Below are 16,065 nucleotides of genomic sequence, written 5' to 3'. Positions count from 1 at the left end.
GCTGGCTCCCCCGCAGGGTTCAGCCCCGGCAGCCGCGACCCGCCTGGATGCTACAGCCGGCTCCCCGGGCGGCCAAAGCCATCCCTCTGCTCCCCTCCTCCCTCCCTCGCCGCCGCACATCCTCGGCGCAGACGGGCGGGCACACACCCGCACAGCCCGGGCAGAACGGAGAACGGGGCACTCTGAGCTTTACCTGAAAACCTTTAGCTGACTTGTGTCCATTTTAATAACCTCTATCGACTCTCTCTCCTAGAGCGGTTGTCATATTGGCAGAAAGGGACTGGGAAAGAGTGTTTTAGGGAGGGAAGAAAAAAAAAATGCAAGAAGAAAACTAACGGCGCTGTCTAGGAAAGGGGAGGTGATGGCAACGAGCGGTACAGGGCGGAGGAAGAGCGGACCCTCCGCAGCGATCCTGAGCGGAGAGCGGGAGGTCGACAAAGCCTGGCTCCATCCCGAGGGAAGGCCGGGAGAGGGGGAGCGAGAGGGCGGAGGGGGACTCTGAGCCTCCCTGTGAAATCGAAGTTTATTGTCAACAAAGGAGGGTCTGGCCGGGCTCGGAGCCTCCGCGGTCCCGAGCTGTCGGAGGCAGAGTATGGTGGGGGGGGGGCGCGGGAGCGGGGTCCCTGGGCGGCCGGGGACCTCCAGGGTTCGGGGGGAGGGCAGGAGCAGGGTCCCGAGCGGCGGAGGCAGACGCGGTGAGGGTCGGGAGGAGGCGCGGGGAGCCCCGCGGCGCCACGCAGGTGCGGGAAGGAGCGCCTAGGGGTGGCTCTTGCCTGCCGGGAGGCATCTCTCCCACAGAGATGGGCAGGCGACAGTGGCCCAGCAGGAGCGGAGAGGCAGAAATGCAAGGTTAGAGGAGAAAGTGCGTGTGAGAAAAGGAAAAGGGAAGAGAAAAAGGACGAAGGCTCCGGGCTCCACCTCCCCGCTCGGTGCGGCGCTCCAGCTGCTCTCAAACCAACTGCTCAATTCTATTCACTGCCGCGACGGAACAAAAAAGTGGCTGTTTATTAGAATACTTGTTTGGTATTGTTCGGTGCCACACAAAAGGCGTTTCATTATGTTGGGGTGGGGAGAAAAGCCCCTCTCCTTTTTTCTTTTTTTTTTTTCCTTTCCTTTTCTTTTTTTTTTCTTTTCTCTGAAGACCGAAACAATAACTTGAAATTGTCTTTAAAGTCTTTTCTATCAATAATAAATTTCATTTTCTTCTCTGTCTCCCGCTCTCCCGCTCTCCCCCTCTCCTGTGCGGTGTGTGTGTGTGCGTGCGCGTGTGTGTGTGAGGGGGAGAGAGAGAGAGCGAGTGAGCGAGAGAGCGCGAATGGTGAGTGTGCGTGTGTCGCCGGGCACTCGTGGCTCGGGCACAGCCGCCTGGGAGCTGCGGCTGGGCGAGGGGCGAGGAGGACACCGCCGGCTCCGTGCTTCCTGCCCCGCACCTGCGGGCACGGTCGCAGGAAGGCGTGAGCTAGGCTAGAGCAGAAGGAAAAAAAAAAACCAAACAAAAAAAGTAATAATAATAATAAGGCTGCCCCTTCAGATGATGTGTTGGGAGGAGGCTGGAGCTGGAAGAGCAACTGTAAGTGTGCCTCTAACTTTTGAGGGGGGTCTTCACCCTGTCTTGGGAATGGAGGAGGGGAAGCCGGCGAGGGGAGGGCTTCCAAGTTACTTTTGCTTCAAGGAGGGAAGAGCCGGTTGCAGTCACTGGGTTATCGGCTGTGACACGGATTTGGGGGGGGTGCGGGTGTGGTGTGACAGCGTTTTGGGCTGCCCCCCTCCGCCTTCTGGGGAAGACGCCTCACTGGGTTTTGAGGCGGGGGAGGAAAGCGGCGGCCGGGCAGGGGCAGGGGGCTGCGGGAGGGCTGGGGCGGGGAGGACGCCGGGGGCGGCGGCGCTGCCTCCCGAGCGCGCAGCGCCCGCTCCGCTTACACGTTCCAAAATTAACATGTCGGTGCGCGGGTGCCATTTAGTGAAAGGTGTCTTGGGCAAAGAATCAATTTCGCTGTGACTGACCGGCGGGCTTGGCTGTATTAATACTGCCAAAAAAAGGGGAAATCAATAGGCAGAGCAGCCCTCAGCTATTACAACTAATGCCTGCTTAATCTCTCCCTCTGGGAGACGGAATTCACATGGGCTCCCAGCACTGCTGCTGCGGCCGGGCTGAGGCCGGCTCGATCTTCCCAAGGAAAGGGGATCCCTGGATCCGGTCCTCTGTGAAAGTGACAACCGGGACCTCACGACAGGAAGGTTGTGCCCAGCCTCTCGAGGCCAAGACCCAACCCGGAGGTCAACGCCATCTGGCGTGGTCCCACCCAGGGACTTACTGTCCCTCCCCAGCTTCAGAGGGGCTGTAGAGTTTCTCACTATGGCTGTAAATTATTGGGATATTAAAAAAAGGTGAAATGGATTTTCCCTCTCATAATTGAGGGTGATATTTGAGGTCGATCAACAGGCAGTGCAGCAAGGTTGTACATCTATCGATCAGGGAGGGGACGCGTTTTGGCTGAATCTCTTTTCAGAAACAGGTGTTTAAACATGATAGCGGCTCCAGTCAATTAACCCATTAAAACCCCGTTTTATCGCATTGATTCCACAGGCTGCCATAAAAGGTTACGTTTTGAAAGCCTCTTTGTTAAGTGGGGGTGGGGGTTTGGATGGATGGATGGATGGATGGATGGATGGATGGATGGATGGATGGATGGATGGGAATAGGGAGAGTGGTTGCAAATTGTCCCCAAACGCACAGTATCGGGTAGGCAGTGAGTTGCCGAACTACTGTTTCTTCCCATCAAGCCAGGCTGTCCCACCGCTCCCCGTCTTCGCCCGCCGCTCCCGGTCCCGGCCCCATGGAGGGGCAGAACGGCCGCTGCGGGCCCGGGGGGCTCACGCCATCCCCTCCCGGCCGTGGGCCGCCGTCGCGCTGACCCTGCAGCAAAAATTGGCATATCTACCTCGGGAAAGGCTGCACTTCCCACCCGGGGAGGAGGGGTCCGGCCGGGGGCGGGGGCTACCGCCCTGCACAGGCTGCGGGCTGGGTCAGGCTGGGTGCAGCTGAACTGTAGCCCCAGCTATTTGCGAGCGCTGTTATTCCTAAAACAGGACAGTCCATGAACAACCTGCCTTCCCCCCCCCGCTCCGCTCCAACACCTTTTTCATGTTTGCCGGTCTTTGCTGTAAATTACATATTTGCTAGAGGTGTCAGTAGCGGTTTGTTTACTATTCCGCTCTACGATGACTACTAGGGCATCCGTTCAAGGACAGTGCGAAGCAACAGTCAGTAATTTGCTGAAAAACAGATGACAAACACCCCTTTTCCAAAAGGCAAATAAAGACGGGATCCCGACACCGACCAAGTAACCGGGATCTCCCTTTGGTGGGAAAGAAACGGGGTTTTTCTCTTCCCTTCACTGGGGTCCGCTATCTGCCTTCCCATGGCCAGAGTGCTGCACTGGATGGAGCAAGAGGATCATGTATTTCCTCTGAGTACCTTTAATTTCCAGACCAGCCGTCTGAGATTATTTAGATGTTTCTAGGTTTGCCTTTGTTTGCTGTTTTCCTAAGTAAGCACTGAATGCGCGACCGAAAAGGTTTGAAACCGTGTCAAAGTGATGTTTTAATCTCATTGAAAGGTGTATTAAACGAGGAGATGTAATTTGTGTGGGATGTTTCGATGAAAGGAGAGATTGGAGTGGATGATACTTTCGCTCTCCTGTGAACCTCATGTCATGTTTATATTGAAGCCTCTGTAGCTAATCTAATTTGCAATAACAGGATGGTCTGCAAGAAAAAAGCTTCTCTATTATTTAGGGGGTTTTCTTTCCTCGTTTATTTTTTTACACAAATTCATTCTGACTTGCTCTGAATGAAACCTTTGCAGTTTGGGGGTAACTGACGAGGATGCAAACCAGAAATACTGCCTCTATGGTGTTCTGAGCGGCGCGCCACAGACAGAACCATCCAGGTTGCCCTGCTGTAAATGGGATGCCGCATTTGGGCTTGAGAAGCTCTTTTTCCGTGACTGACATTTCAGCAGCGCAATTTTAAAGATTAACTACGTAATAACTCCGCATGTCGTTCTAGCCCGACAGACTCTCCACCCCCACAGCTCTTCCTTTTCCTTTGCAAGTTTACAGTTACAAAACTAAACTCTTTTTAAATATTTTTCTTTTGGTTGAAAGTAAATTGCTGGGTATGTTTTCTGTTCGTGGTGGGATTTTTTTGTTTTTTGATGTGAGGTATTTTTGTCTAAAGGACCACTCGATGACTCGACTGTAAAAAGTAAATGGTCTGGCTATCCTTTTAGGTAGAAACCCCAAACCGTGAAAAATAGGGTAGTGCAAACCCTAATCTCCCGCGAGAGGCTGTGCCATCTGATCAGCACATATATCCCGGCGTGTGCCTTAGTAATAATTATTTTAAAAGAAATTTTAAAATTTGAACAGACTCGAAAAGTACAACTTTTGCGTAATGTTGGAAGGTGTATTCAGCCTGTTAATCACAGGGAGCTGTGTCATTGGAATGTTATCAATTACTTGTTCAATTTAACTGTAATTACTAACAAAATTAGACGAGGATGGATCACAATACAGGGTATTCTTCTTTCGGAACAATATTTTGCTGGAAGTCGAGCTGATGCGTAGCATAAACAAACATTTTAGAAAATGTTCCTGCTGGGAAAACTTCGTAAAGAGACGATTCTGGTTTTTCTACTGTTTCGAAAGTCCCACCGGGGGAAGGGTCGGGGTCGTTCCGAGGCGAGGGGACACGCCGAATGTCCCGCCGGGAAAATAAAGGGGGAAGAAAATCTCCCCCTTAGGCGCGGTCTGACCGTCCCGCCGTCCCACCGAGGTGTGCCTCGGCTTTCCCTGGGCGATGCCGGACACCCCCGGCTCTCCCGCCCGCCGGGACCGCTGTTGCCTTGGGGCGGCCGTCGGCTGCTGCGGAGATCAGACGTGCGGGGAGATCGATACTGCTTCTTTTAGGCGCGACGGAAATGTGTAGCTTGTTTTCAAAGCCAGTGAAAACTAGAAAGGAAGGAGAGAAAATAGAAAGGCTGGGAAATACAAACTCTTCGGGAAGGCGCAATTTATCGACACTGTGGAGAGAGCGGTGATGCAGAATTCCTTTTAAAAAGTGGCTTCAGCCGCCCTTTCATCTGACACAATAAATACATAAATAAATGGCAGTACCTACATGGAGCAGCAGCCCGTCCTCCGGCCGCTTTCATTTTGCCCGGAGGGGCTGGCCCCGAGCACCCCCCTGCGCTCCGTGTCGCGCCTGCCTCCTGCCCCGCACCCGCGTCCCGCAGGGCGGGCGGCTCCCGGCAGCCGAGCCGAGCCCGCCCGGCCGTGCGGGGCAGCTGCCTGCTCTCATGAGGACTTCAGAAACCTTTCGGCTCCGTCCCGTACCACCCTCTGCGTTCTCCCGCCGTGCTCCCGACTTTGCCCACGGGACCCCCGAAGGATAGTCTCAGTGCTGGCGGCCCTGGTTGCCCCCTACCCGCGAGCTCCCAGCGTGGCAGTGGGCCCGTTGGTTGGGGTGGAAATAGAAGGGAAGCGGCCTGTGTGCCACTGACCCCCGCCCAAGCCGCTCCGGGGAGCCGCAGCGAGGTCCCGCAGCGGGGCCGCCTCTCGGGTCCCGCTGGTGTCGCCGCAGTCCGGGCTGTCTGGGAGCGGCGGCCGGGAGCGGGGCGCGCCGAGGCGGACAGCCCTTACTCTCCTCACGCTTCCAGTTGGTTGGCACGGCTCTCCTGGGCGAAGGGGGGAGACATTTCTCGTCAGGGAATTTTAGCCCTTTCCTCCCCCCCCCCCCCTTTTCTTTTTCTTCCTTCCCTTTCATTCATAAACCTGGTGGCTATAGACGCAGCTTGAATATTGACGTCTCTTCCCCCAACTGCTCCTCCGTTAACCCAATTACAGAATTCATCAAGAACTGTGTTGAATTATCTCTTTCCATACAGTATCAGCATTAGCCTAATTAAAAGCTATAATGTCTGATATAATGATTAAATCGTTAGCTCTGCTGTAGGGAAGCAATATTTTGTTTTCCCTTCAATTAGAAGCTGATTGAGGTTTTCAGAGCAGGTCAGCTGTGAAATTTGAATTATATGTGTGAGTACCGTTCACAGGGTGAGCCCCTACTCGAAAGCTCCAGAGATTCTCCATACGCTTTTACCCAGCAAGCTGAGAAAAGACAACAAAACACAGAGAGAGCCTGTAGCTGATTTGGGACTGATGCTGTAGGATGGCACAGAACAGTTGTTAACGCCGCATAAGAAAGCGGGACTTTATTCAGGCACCCTTTTTCCAACCATTCCATCTCGACCGGGTAGCAAGCAGGTCACGTTGAGAGCTGTGATCCCCGAGTCGCCAAGTCACCGAGGCAGGAAAATGCTTCCTCTCTCTCCTTTGCCTGCCCTTTCTGCTCCCTCCCGGTTCGCTCGCTTTGGCCCAGTAACGGCACCCCTGTAGCGAGGGAGTGTTTTGCATTTCCTTCTGGATAGTGGGTTTGGAGTGAAGTGGAGTTGCATGCGATCCCAATCCTTGCCCGCCTCACGTTTCAGACAGGGCTGGCGAGGGATCAGGCATCGCCTCGGCGCGGGCTGGCGCTCGCCGGCCCCGACCCGGGGCGAGGGCCAGGGAGGCGCGGCGGCAGCCAGCAGACGGCGATCGCCGCCTGCTCCGGGCGCCCGGCTCGGCCCCGCCGCCCCCTCCTCGTCTGCGGGGGCGCGGAGGGCGCAGCATCAGCCGGGCCCGCCGCGGGCCACCCTCGCCCCGAGGGGGCGGCCCCCCGGGCGCAGCCGGGAGCGGGGAGAGGCGCAGCCCGCCGAGGCACGTCCCGCCTCGCAGCGCGGAGGTGGCGGGAAGCCGTGGCCGGGGGAAGCGCTCGTCGCTGCCACCGACCTGCGGGAAGCCCTCGCCGGTACCTGTCCCCTCCGCGGGCCGGCGGGCGACAGGGGCCGCGGCCAGACCTGGTCCTGCTCCCAGTGAGCGACCTCCTCTCCGCCTCCCCTTTGACTTCCCTGCAGCGTTTCCCCAGCACGCACCACACTCCCGGCCGCCCCCACCTATTCCCTCCACCACCCGACTCCTGGTTCTTTGCGACCCCACTTTCTGCAGGGGAAAGTCCAAGGACTTCTCATCTCCGGGCGCAGCCCCGGCCTGCGCTACCCCAGCCCCGCAGCCCTGTCAAACGACACTCGCCAAAGTGCTTGACCTCGTTCCCAATCCCGTGAATCGGGATCTGCACTACCTTTACCTCGGAAGAAAAGCCCCTGGGTGCCCTCTCGAACTGGCTTTTACACCTTCCTCCCGCCCGTTCAGTCGATAGACAGCCCCTGGCCGAAGGTGAGCGGGGTGCACCTGGGCCAGAGGCACCCACGGCAGCAGCATATTCTCGCTCCCTGCTCCCTGTCCGCGTTTCTCCCCGCCACCGTGTTCGTGGCAGTTCGGCTTCTTCTAGGGGAAGGAAGGGGCATTCTATGTTTATTTGCCGGGGGCCAGGGGAAAGGGGGTAAACCCCACACCGGGAAAAAGTCCATGAGGGGACAGACCCCGGGAGGGTGTGCATTAGCAGCTGCCTCTGCACCAGAGAAGGGAAAGTTCAGCCTCCTGCACAGTTTCCCTGAACGTGAGGGGGAGGGAAGCTGGTGTCTATCCCCACTTCCCAGAGATAAGGGTGTGTTCCCACGGGATATACTGGCAGGAAGGATGCAGAGGATTCATCTGGACAAGACTGCCCCACAGCCATTCGACCCGTTTATTTGTCAAAGAGGCCTTTAGGTGCCTTTCTATCAAATTTCAGGGAAAAGTACCACTCGGGCCTTGGGTGGATAATTTGCAAGCCATGCCATCTTATCTCGCAGTTTTTACTCCTCATGCCTTCATTTGTCCATCCAAGTGGAAATGTGCCTTTCTGCAGTAACCTTCTCCCCCCTCTCCCTCCCCTCCTATCCCAACCAGTTGTATTTTTAATACATAATTTAGCAATCACAAGGGCCTCCCTTGTTTTGCCATGGCAAATACGGCAACTTAAGAAAGTACCAGCTGGAGAAGCACGGGTCTGTTCCTGCACCATCTCCCCTGCCCTCTTTGCACGCTTAGGGCTGTCTGGGAAAGAATAATGTCCTCCCAAAAGTGTCACTCAGATTGAGCTCAAAGGCTGGAAGCAGGCTGAGCCTTCGGCCGTCAGAAGTGGAGAGGCACTCTCCTCTCCCCAGCAAACCCACATTATCATGACGAGTCACTGGAAATGAGAAAAAAAAGTCTAATCCTAGCCCAGTGCCTAGGACCGGTGCTTTGTGCACGGTGCATGCTCCTCCTGCAGAAAACTTCTGGTGGTAATAACAGTAATTGGGGGAGTTGCAGCGTGATTCCAGCCTTGGATGGCCACTAGGGTCGGGAAAATTACCACGGACCGTGAAAAGAGCAGGCACGCTGTGTGTGCCTCTCTCCACCGGGCAAAAGATGATGGGGCAGCCGTTTGTACATGCGTGGGCATTTGTGCGACGGACTTGCCATTCCTGTGGCTGCAATTAAAGACTGCAGCACGAATTTCCATGCGGACTATTTTCTCCTCCCTATAAAAATAACTATAATCTTACAGGACAGCGAGGGCACAAAGGTAGTCTTTTAATGTTTTCAACGGGAAAAAAAGTCATACACCTGTACTTATTATATACAAAGATAACATGTTTCCGTGTACCTTCTTTAGTCGCAGGTGCTTTTAACTCCCCTAGGACTAAGTGAAAAACGACTGCGTCCAGCCTCTTCCGCATGCCTGGGCATGGCAGCAGTTTTAACACCTGGGAGAGACGTCTGAGGGGGCTCCGGAGAAATCTCCAGAACGAAGTCCCGCAATTAAGGCACGTTTACCCGCCGCTCTCACGGCCGCGGTAGCGGGCCGGACAGCCTGGGGCGCCTCAGCCCCGCTACGTGCTGCTCGACGCTCGTCTCAGTGATGGGCGCGCCCGGCGGGGCGGGGGCGGCCCGCGGCTGCGGGGCTCCGTGCGGCGGTGCCCGAGGCGCGGCCGGGGGCTCGGCGGTGTCCCGGTGATCCCGGTGTCCCGGTGTCCCGGTGATCCCGGTGTCCCGGTGTCCCGCCCCCGCCGCGCGCGCCGCGCCCCGCCGCACGTCACCGCTCGGCGCGCGCCATATGCAAATGAGTGCCCGCCGGCGCGCCCCCATTGGCCGCCGTCAGGCGATTTAAGGCGGGCTCGGCGCGCGCCGTATGGCTGCGGCGCCGCTCGCCCGCGCGCCCGGCGGCTCCTCCTCCTCCTGAGGCGGCCCCGGCCCGGCCCTGCCCGGCCCGGCCCGCCCGGGCCGCGGGAGGGAGACCACCGCCAGCAAATTACTGTGCCGCCGGCCCCGGCCGCCGGGCTCGGCGCGTGTTTTGGTTGGGCTCCTTCCCCCACCCCCTCCCTCCCCCGATCCTCCTCCTCCTGCTTTTTTTCTTTTTTTTTTTTTTTCAGTTAACGTTGAAATACTTTTTTTTTTTTTTTCCGCCTCCTTTTCGCGTGGCGGTGGGTTCTCCTCTCTTCTTCTCCGTTCACCTGCGATCAGCGGATGCAAGTCACACACGCTCCCTCCCCTCCCTCCCTCTCTCTCTCCAAGTTAGCAGCAAAGAACAAAAAAAAAATAGCTCCGTTAAGGATAAGAGCGGGAGCGGAGGGGTGTGCGCGCGTCTGCCGGGGAGCGCCGGCGAGCGGAGGACACCGCCGACGGCTCCGCACACTCCTCCCGCCGCGCCAAGTGAAGCAGCAAGTTTGCCGTGCACCTGTTTGAGCAGCTCGGACCCCCGTCGCCGCCGAGCCCCGAAAGTGATTTGCGAAAGGGAGAAAGTTTTTCGCCGGCAGGGTCGCTGATCGCTCTCCTCGCGGTTTTCTTCTCCTCCTTCTTTTTTTTTTTTTTTTTTTTTTTTTTTTTTTTTTTTTCGCCGCACGGCGGTCGCTACCTAGATACAAACGGGCTTCGCCTCGCTCGCTCCCCGGCCTCCCGGGCTCCTCTATGTTTGATTCATTTTTCACGTCTGGCAGCGGTGGAAAATAAAAAAGCTATTTGAATGTACAGCATGATGATGGAAACGGACTTGCACTCCCCTGGCGGAGCCCAGGCCCCCACGAACCTCTCGGGGCAGACCGGAGCGGGAGGCGGCGGAGGCGGCGGCGGCGGCGGGGGAAACAAAGCGAACCAGGACCGGGTCAAGAGACCCATGAACGCCTTCATGGTGTGGTCGCGGGGCCAGCGGCGGAAGATGGCCCAGGAGAACCCCAAAATGCACAACTCGGAGATCAGCAAGCGCCTGGGGGCCGAGTGGAAAGTCATGTCGGAGGCCGAGAAGAGACCGTTCATCGACGAGGCGAAGCGGCTGCGAGCGCTGCACATGAAGGAGCACCCGGATTATAAATACCGGCCCCGGCGGAAGACCAAGACCCTGCTCAAGAAGGACAAGTACTCGCTGGCCGGGGGGCTGCTGAGCGCCGGCTCGGCCGGGGGAGGCCCGGCCGGCGTCGGAGTGGGCATGGGCGTCGGCGTCAGCCCGGGCGGCGTCGGGCAGCGGCTGGAGAGCCCCGGCGGCACGGCCAGCGGCGGCTACGCGCACATGAACGGCTGGGCCAACGGCGCCTACCCGGGCTCGGTGGCGGCGGCGGCGGCGGCGGCGGCGATGATGCAGGAGGCGCAGCTCGCCTACAGCCAGCACCCGGGCAGCGGGGGGCACCCGCACCACCCGCACCCGCATCACCCGCACCACCCGCACAACCCGCAGCCCATGCACCGCTACGACATGGGCGCCCTGCAGTACAGCCCCATCTCCAACTCGCAGGGCTACATGAGCGCCTCGCCCTCGGGCTACGGCGCCCTGCCCTACGGCTCCCAGCCCCACCAGAACTCGGCGGCGGCGGCGGCGGCAGCGGCAGCGGCGGCGGCCGCCTCCTCGGGTGCGCTGGGCGCCCTGGGCTCGCTGGTGAAGTCGGAGCCCAGCGTGAGCCCGCCCGTCACCTCTCACTCGCGGGCCCCGTGCCCCGGGGACCTGCGGGAGATGATCAGCATGTACTTACCGGCCGGGGAAGGCGGGGATCCGGCGGCCGCTGCCGCCCAGAGCCGGCTCCACTCCCTGCCCCAGCACTACCAGAGCGCCAGCACGGGGGTGAACGGCACCGTTCCCTTGACGCACATCTGAGCCCCCGCCAGCACCGGAGCGCCGGAGGGAGGCACGGGCGCGGGCACCGGCTCGGCCAGCGCCCCCGGCCCCGGCCGGCCTGCAGGACTGCGCGCCCCGCCGCTGCCGCCGCACGCTCAGCCCCGGCCGCCTGCCCGCGCCCCGGCCCCGCGCCGCTCCTGCCCCGCTCCCAGGTCCCCCCTCTTATTTTTGCCTCTCGCGCCCCTTCCCTCCCGCCCTCCCCCGCCTCTCTTTTCTTTTTTTTTTTTTTCTTTCTTCCTTCCTTTTTGTACAGAAATGTTTTGATGTTCTTGTAATAATAATAATAAATAATAATAATAATAACGAGAGAGAAAAAAGGTAACGGTTGCTTTACTTACCTTTTTTTTTAGAAGAACTAGTTTATGAAACTAGTTTTAGACTGAACTTCTGTGTTTTATCGAGACTTTTTGTACAGTATTTATCATTCACCCAAGAGACATAGAGCGTTTATTTGCAAAGGAGGAGAAAGAAAGAGAGAAAGGGGGGAAACGGCGGCGAAAAAAAAATGCCAATAATAAACACACAAAGTTGTAGGTGATGCCAACTTTTATACCGCGCGGAACCGCTACGATTTCAGTCACGGATCGCTTCTTGCGAAGATTTTTTATTGACTAATTAACTCGAAGTTGATGAGGAAACAGTTCTCATTTATTACTCATGTACTAAGACAAATCCAAAAGAACACTTAAAAGTTTTTTGTAGATACTCTCGAGGTTTTTTTTGGGTTGGGGTTGGGGTTTTTTTGGTTACTTGTTTGTTTATTTATAAAACTTTTTTTGTTTTGTTTTGGAAGCTCCATTTTTTTTCCGGGGTTCGTAAAACTTTATTGTATCTGGATATTTTTGTTTGTTTTCTCTTTGGTTTTCTTTTCTTTTTGTATAATTTCTTGTAAATGCATTGTGAAATAATTTTTATTTAGGCGGTACGAAGGAAATCAGATTGTGTATATAGTTTACTAAAAAAGCCTTTCTGCTAAACGGAAACCCTTTTTTTTTTTTTTTTTCCTGTTTTGATTAAATAAATTTCAAAGCGGAAAAAATCACCTGTATAGAAAGAAAAGCTAACTGGCGAACATAGTTGTGTTTACCATGGTAAACCTGGAAACCCAGCAGGGAAACCTAGATTTTGAGAAGGAAGTTTTAAGCAGCGGCGGCAAACAGAATGAAGTGCAATCCGCAGTAAATGTCCATGTTCCCTAAGCTGTGTAAATCAGAAGGGGTGAAAGTAGATTTATTTTAATACTCGTTCCCTACTGCCGGGGAAGGCAGTTTACTGCGTTACTCTTCTAGCCGTGAACGTTCATTTTGAGGGTTTTATGGCTGGGCTGGTGGTCCGGACCTCGCCGAAGCCTTGACTTTTCCCCTGGGGGGTGACCGGGCGCTGCCCGCCCCTCTCGCCTCGGGCCCCCACTCGGCCCGGGGGACACGCAGCTCCCCGGGAAACGAGAGGACGCCGTCCAGCGCGGCACTTCCCCTCTAATTAACACCGTGGGAAGTGAAAGCGCTTCTTTTTGCTCGTCCCGAAAAAAAAAAGCGACCTCTAAACCTCACGCCCGAAAAGCAGTCCCATCCGCACGGAGCATTCCGGGGGGCGAGCGGGGAGCGGCGGGGTCACACCTTTCTCCCCCGTCCCCATCTCCCGCCCCCCATTTTTAGCGACTGGTGCGAAAGCTGTCGAGCAAAACGATTCGTGTCATTTCATTGCAGAATGTTGTTTAATGCTTTGAGATCTAATTTAAATTTTTTTTCTAGCTGTTGGGAGATACTTTTCTATATGTTAGAATTAAAAGTTTTCTGTAAACTACTGTAGCAAATGAATTTTTAAAGTAGTCATAACTGCTGAAACAAAAGGGAAAATAATTAACTTCCAGGACTTCAGTGTCGATCCCAGCAGACTGTAGGATTGCTCGTCTTTTAGCTCTGGGGAATAAGTACTGCATCCGTCCAGGAGTGGGGAAGTTTTAGTCAGCTGGTGAGGAGCGGGTTTGGTCCGTCTTAGAGATTGCACTTCTATAATGCTGACATGTCAATTGACATACGTAACTCTTCGGACTCCTGTCGATAATTTTGTATAAATCACTCATACTGAACGCAACATTTTCATGGAAACTGTCCGCTGATTTCAGCCCAAACTTTTTTTTTTCTTACCTATTCGAGCCTTTATTAAAATGGAGGAGTGTGTGGGTTCAGACAGTCAGCAGACGATTTTTGGAAAGGCTCAGCAACCGAAGAGTGCATACAAAAAGCAGGAACCTGTGGGAAAATTTCTGCGGTTTTGACCACCTCCAGCCAAACACAGTCTTAAATGAAATTTTAAAAATAGCTGTACCTTTAGGTATGCAGATTAGGCTGGGTACCTGTTGAACTGTTTCTTGAAACGTGTTGCCCTTCATGTGCATATACTCGTAAATATCTGTACACACCATAGACAGCATCGTGACCGAAGAGGTGTGTGTGTGTGACATGTGCACATGCAGACACATAAACGTCTGATGCACCCTTGTTATGTGCCTTTTTTTGTAAGGGTCATAGCTACTGAAAATCACATTTAATGACAATGTAGAATAGAAAAATCCCAGCGAGACGATCCTGTATCGCTGAACACGACTGATGGAGCAGGACTGGAGCGGTCAAGGGAGAAAAGCAAACATCTGTTCATTTGTGTACAAACAGCAGAAATACTTTGGGGAAGTGCTTTAAAATACATATATATATATATATATATATATATATATATATATATGAAGAAAGAAATATTATAGCTCTCTAAATTAGCTCCTTTTAATGAATTTTCCCTCCTACCATCACAATTTAGCGGCTCAGTGGCGTTATGCCTAGAATAATAGGAATACCTGCACTTTCAACACAAGGGGATTAAAGAGACCCAATGTCGGCTATATTCAAATAAGCCGAAAACACTCTCAGCCCGCCTTTCAATGTAATGCAATTCGCTCTGCAAATGTCCACCCCCCAAAAAAAAACCCCAAAACATAAAAGCAAACCTTCACAAAAAAAAAACCAAAACAAAACAAACAAAAGATAAAGAAAACAAAACAAGCAAACAAAAAACCACCCAAGCAACAACAACAACAAAAAAAAGCCCAACGAACTCCCCTTCCCCATCTCCACCAAATACCAAAAAACTACCCACCCATCCCACCCCCTTGAAACACCATCGGGGTAGAATTTTTTTGTTGTTCGTGGTCTATTGGTTGGTTTGGCAGTTCGGTTTAATTTGAGCTAAACTTCACGTTTGGGTATTTAAACCAAACAACCTTCCTAGACAGATGAGTTGAGGTTAGGTACAGTAACATAATTATGTCTTCGGGCTTTTTGCTATGAGAGTTATATATAAGAGAATAATTGAATATGCAAAACTAAGAATAGGTTTAAGCGATTTATGGTTTAAGTACATTACATCTAAAATTGTATGAAATGTTCCTCCTATAGCATGATTGACAGAGCTATTAAAATCACGTATGTGGAAGAATTAAAGCAAAAAGTCATCTCGTGTTCAGTAAAAGGAAGGAAAATCCAGGGAGTGAGGCGAATGGGAGCGGGGCCGAGGCGCCCTCTCTGCGCAGTTAGGCTGCGTGCAGCGTGGGGAGCTTGGGGTCAAGGCCCCCCGTGGGCCAGACCCCACCCCCGCGGTCACCGCTCTGCCGGGGAGCCCCTGTGCCCCGGGAGGGGACGGCGGCAGAGGGCCCAGAGGGACAGGAGGCACACCGAGATAACAGGTTTGATCCCCTCCAAACTTCGAGCCAAAACACAAACTTGGCCTGAACTCCGCGGCTCTTTTCCCAACGGTTCTCCTGTTTTAAAAAACATTTCCCCCCCTCCTTCCACTCCGCCGTGCGTGGCTCAGTGAGCTCGTAGGAGTGGCGCTGGGCCCCGGGGAAAAGCCGTTCCCTCCAGTTCCACTCCCCCGCGCCCTCAGCCGGAGTCACATCGCAACAAGCCCCGGGGGGAGCATCGGCGGGACGGCTCCGAGCCTCTGGGAGCAACGGAGCGCGGGAGGAGGGCACACGAAATTGTCCATGAAGATAAAAAGAGGGACGATTCCAGAAATCAGAGCCAAGGCCCCCGTGGGGCCACAGCGGGACAAGAAGCTCCGCGAAATGCTCCTTGGTAGGGCGGGGTGGGGGGTGGGGAGGACCCTCCCTCCCAGCTGCGCCACATGCAGGCGACATCAGGCCGGGTCACCTGAACGTCTGACGCGGTTACAGCATTTTATTATTACGTGTAAACTGCCACGGAAGGAAAAAAAAATCTATAAAAGAAAAAAGCACCACAGCATCACACAGACACGCTCCCCCGCCGAAAACCAAACCGAAAGGCTGATCTAAGCATTGTTGTAAAGTAAAACGGAGCTAAAAGACGCGAACTGGCAGGTGTCTGTGGGTTTGATGGGTTATCTGGACGGGAGGCTCTCCCGGGCCTGGCGCCGACGCTCTCCCACGCTCCACGATTTCCCCGCCTTTCCCGGGCACCCACTGACTCTGCCGAGCCCTTTTCTGCCCCTCCCTCCCCCTTCCCGCACGCTTTCTGTCAGCTCGCCCCAGTAATCTCCAGATCTCCCCTTCCCTCCTACACTCAGCATCACGTGGGGAGCGCCGGGACGGGGCAGTCCCGTGGGGGCAGACAGCGTCAGTGTGTCCCTCTGTCCGTGTGTCCGTGCCAGTGTGCGCAGAGGCTCCAATCCCCCCGGAGTCGTGGAGCAGGGGGCCTGGGGGACGTTGTTTGTGGGGTGCGAGCGGCGGCCCCAGGCAGCGAGGTGCCCCCGATGCCGTCAGAGAGGCTGCGGATGAATGATGCAAGAGGAAAACGGGGGTGGCAGGAGGGGAGAGGGGTGAGAGAAAGGGAGGGAGAGCGTGGG

The 16,065-nt window shown here is 55.0% G+C and overlaps 1 protein-coding gene and 1 long non-coding RNA gene across 2 annotated transcripts in view; both read left to right on the top strand.

Moving 5' to 3' along the window:
- Window positions 1-1,341: 1,341 nt before the first annotated feature.
- Window positions 1,342-16,065, top strand: part of LOC119708272 — a 32,010-nt gene continuing 17,286 nt past the window's right edge. Inside the window, exon 1 of the long non-coding RNA XR_005259015.1 lies at window positions 1,342-1,570. This is a non-coding gene — a long non-coding RNA (uncharacterized LOC119708272). The remainder of the gene's footprint in view (window positions 1,571-16,065) is intronic.
- On the top strand, window positions 9,934-13,261 carry SOX1 (SRY-box transcription factor 1). The gene has a single exon (XM_038154437.1). The coding sequence runs from the start codon at window positions 10,051-10,053 to the stop codon at window positions 11,167-11,169; it is 1,119 nt and encodes a 372-aa protein (XP_038010365.1). The 5' UTR covers window positions 9,934-10,050; the 3' UTR covers window positions 11,170-13,261.

This window comes from Motacilla alba, chromosome 1 (genome assembly GCF_015832195.1).
Source record: "Motacilla alba alba isolate MOTALB_02 chromosome 1, Motacilla_alba_V1.0_pri, whole genome shotgun sequence".
In the NCBI taxonomy this organism is placed as follows: domain Eukaryota; kingdom Metazoa; phylum Chordata; class Aves; order Passeriformes; family Motacillidae; genus Motacilla; species Motacilla alba.
This window is presented reverse-complemented; position numbering and strand designations above follow the sequence as displayed.

Bases quoted from the DNA above. Each gene is read 5' to 3' on its own strand.
- SOX1 (XM_038154437.1), top strand. From the start codon at position 10,051: ATGTACAGCATGATGATGGAAACGGACTTGCACTCCCCTGGCGGAGCC.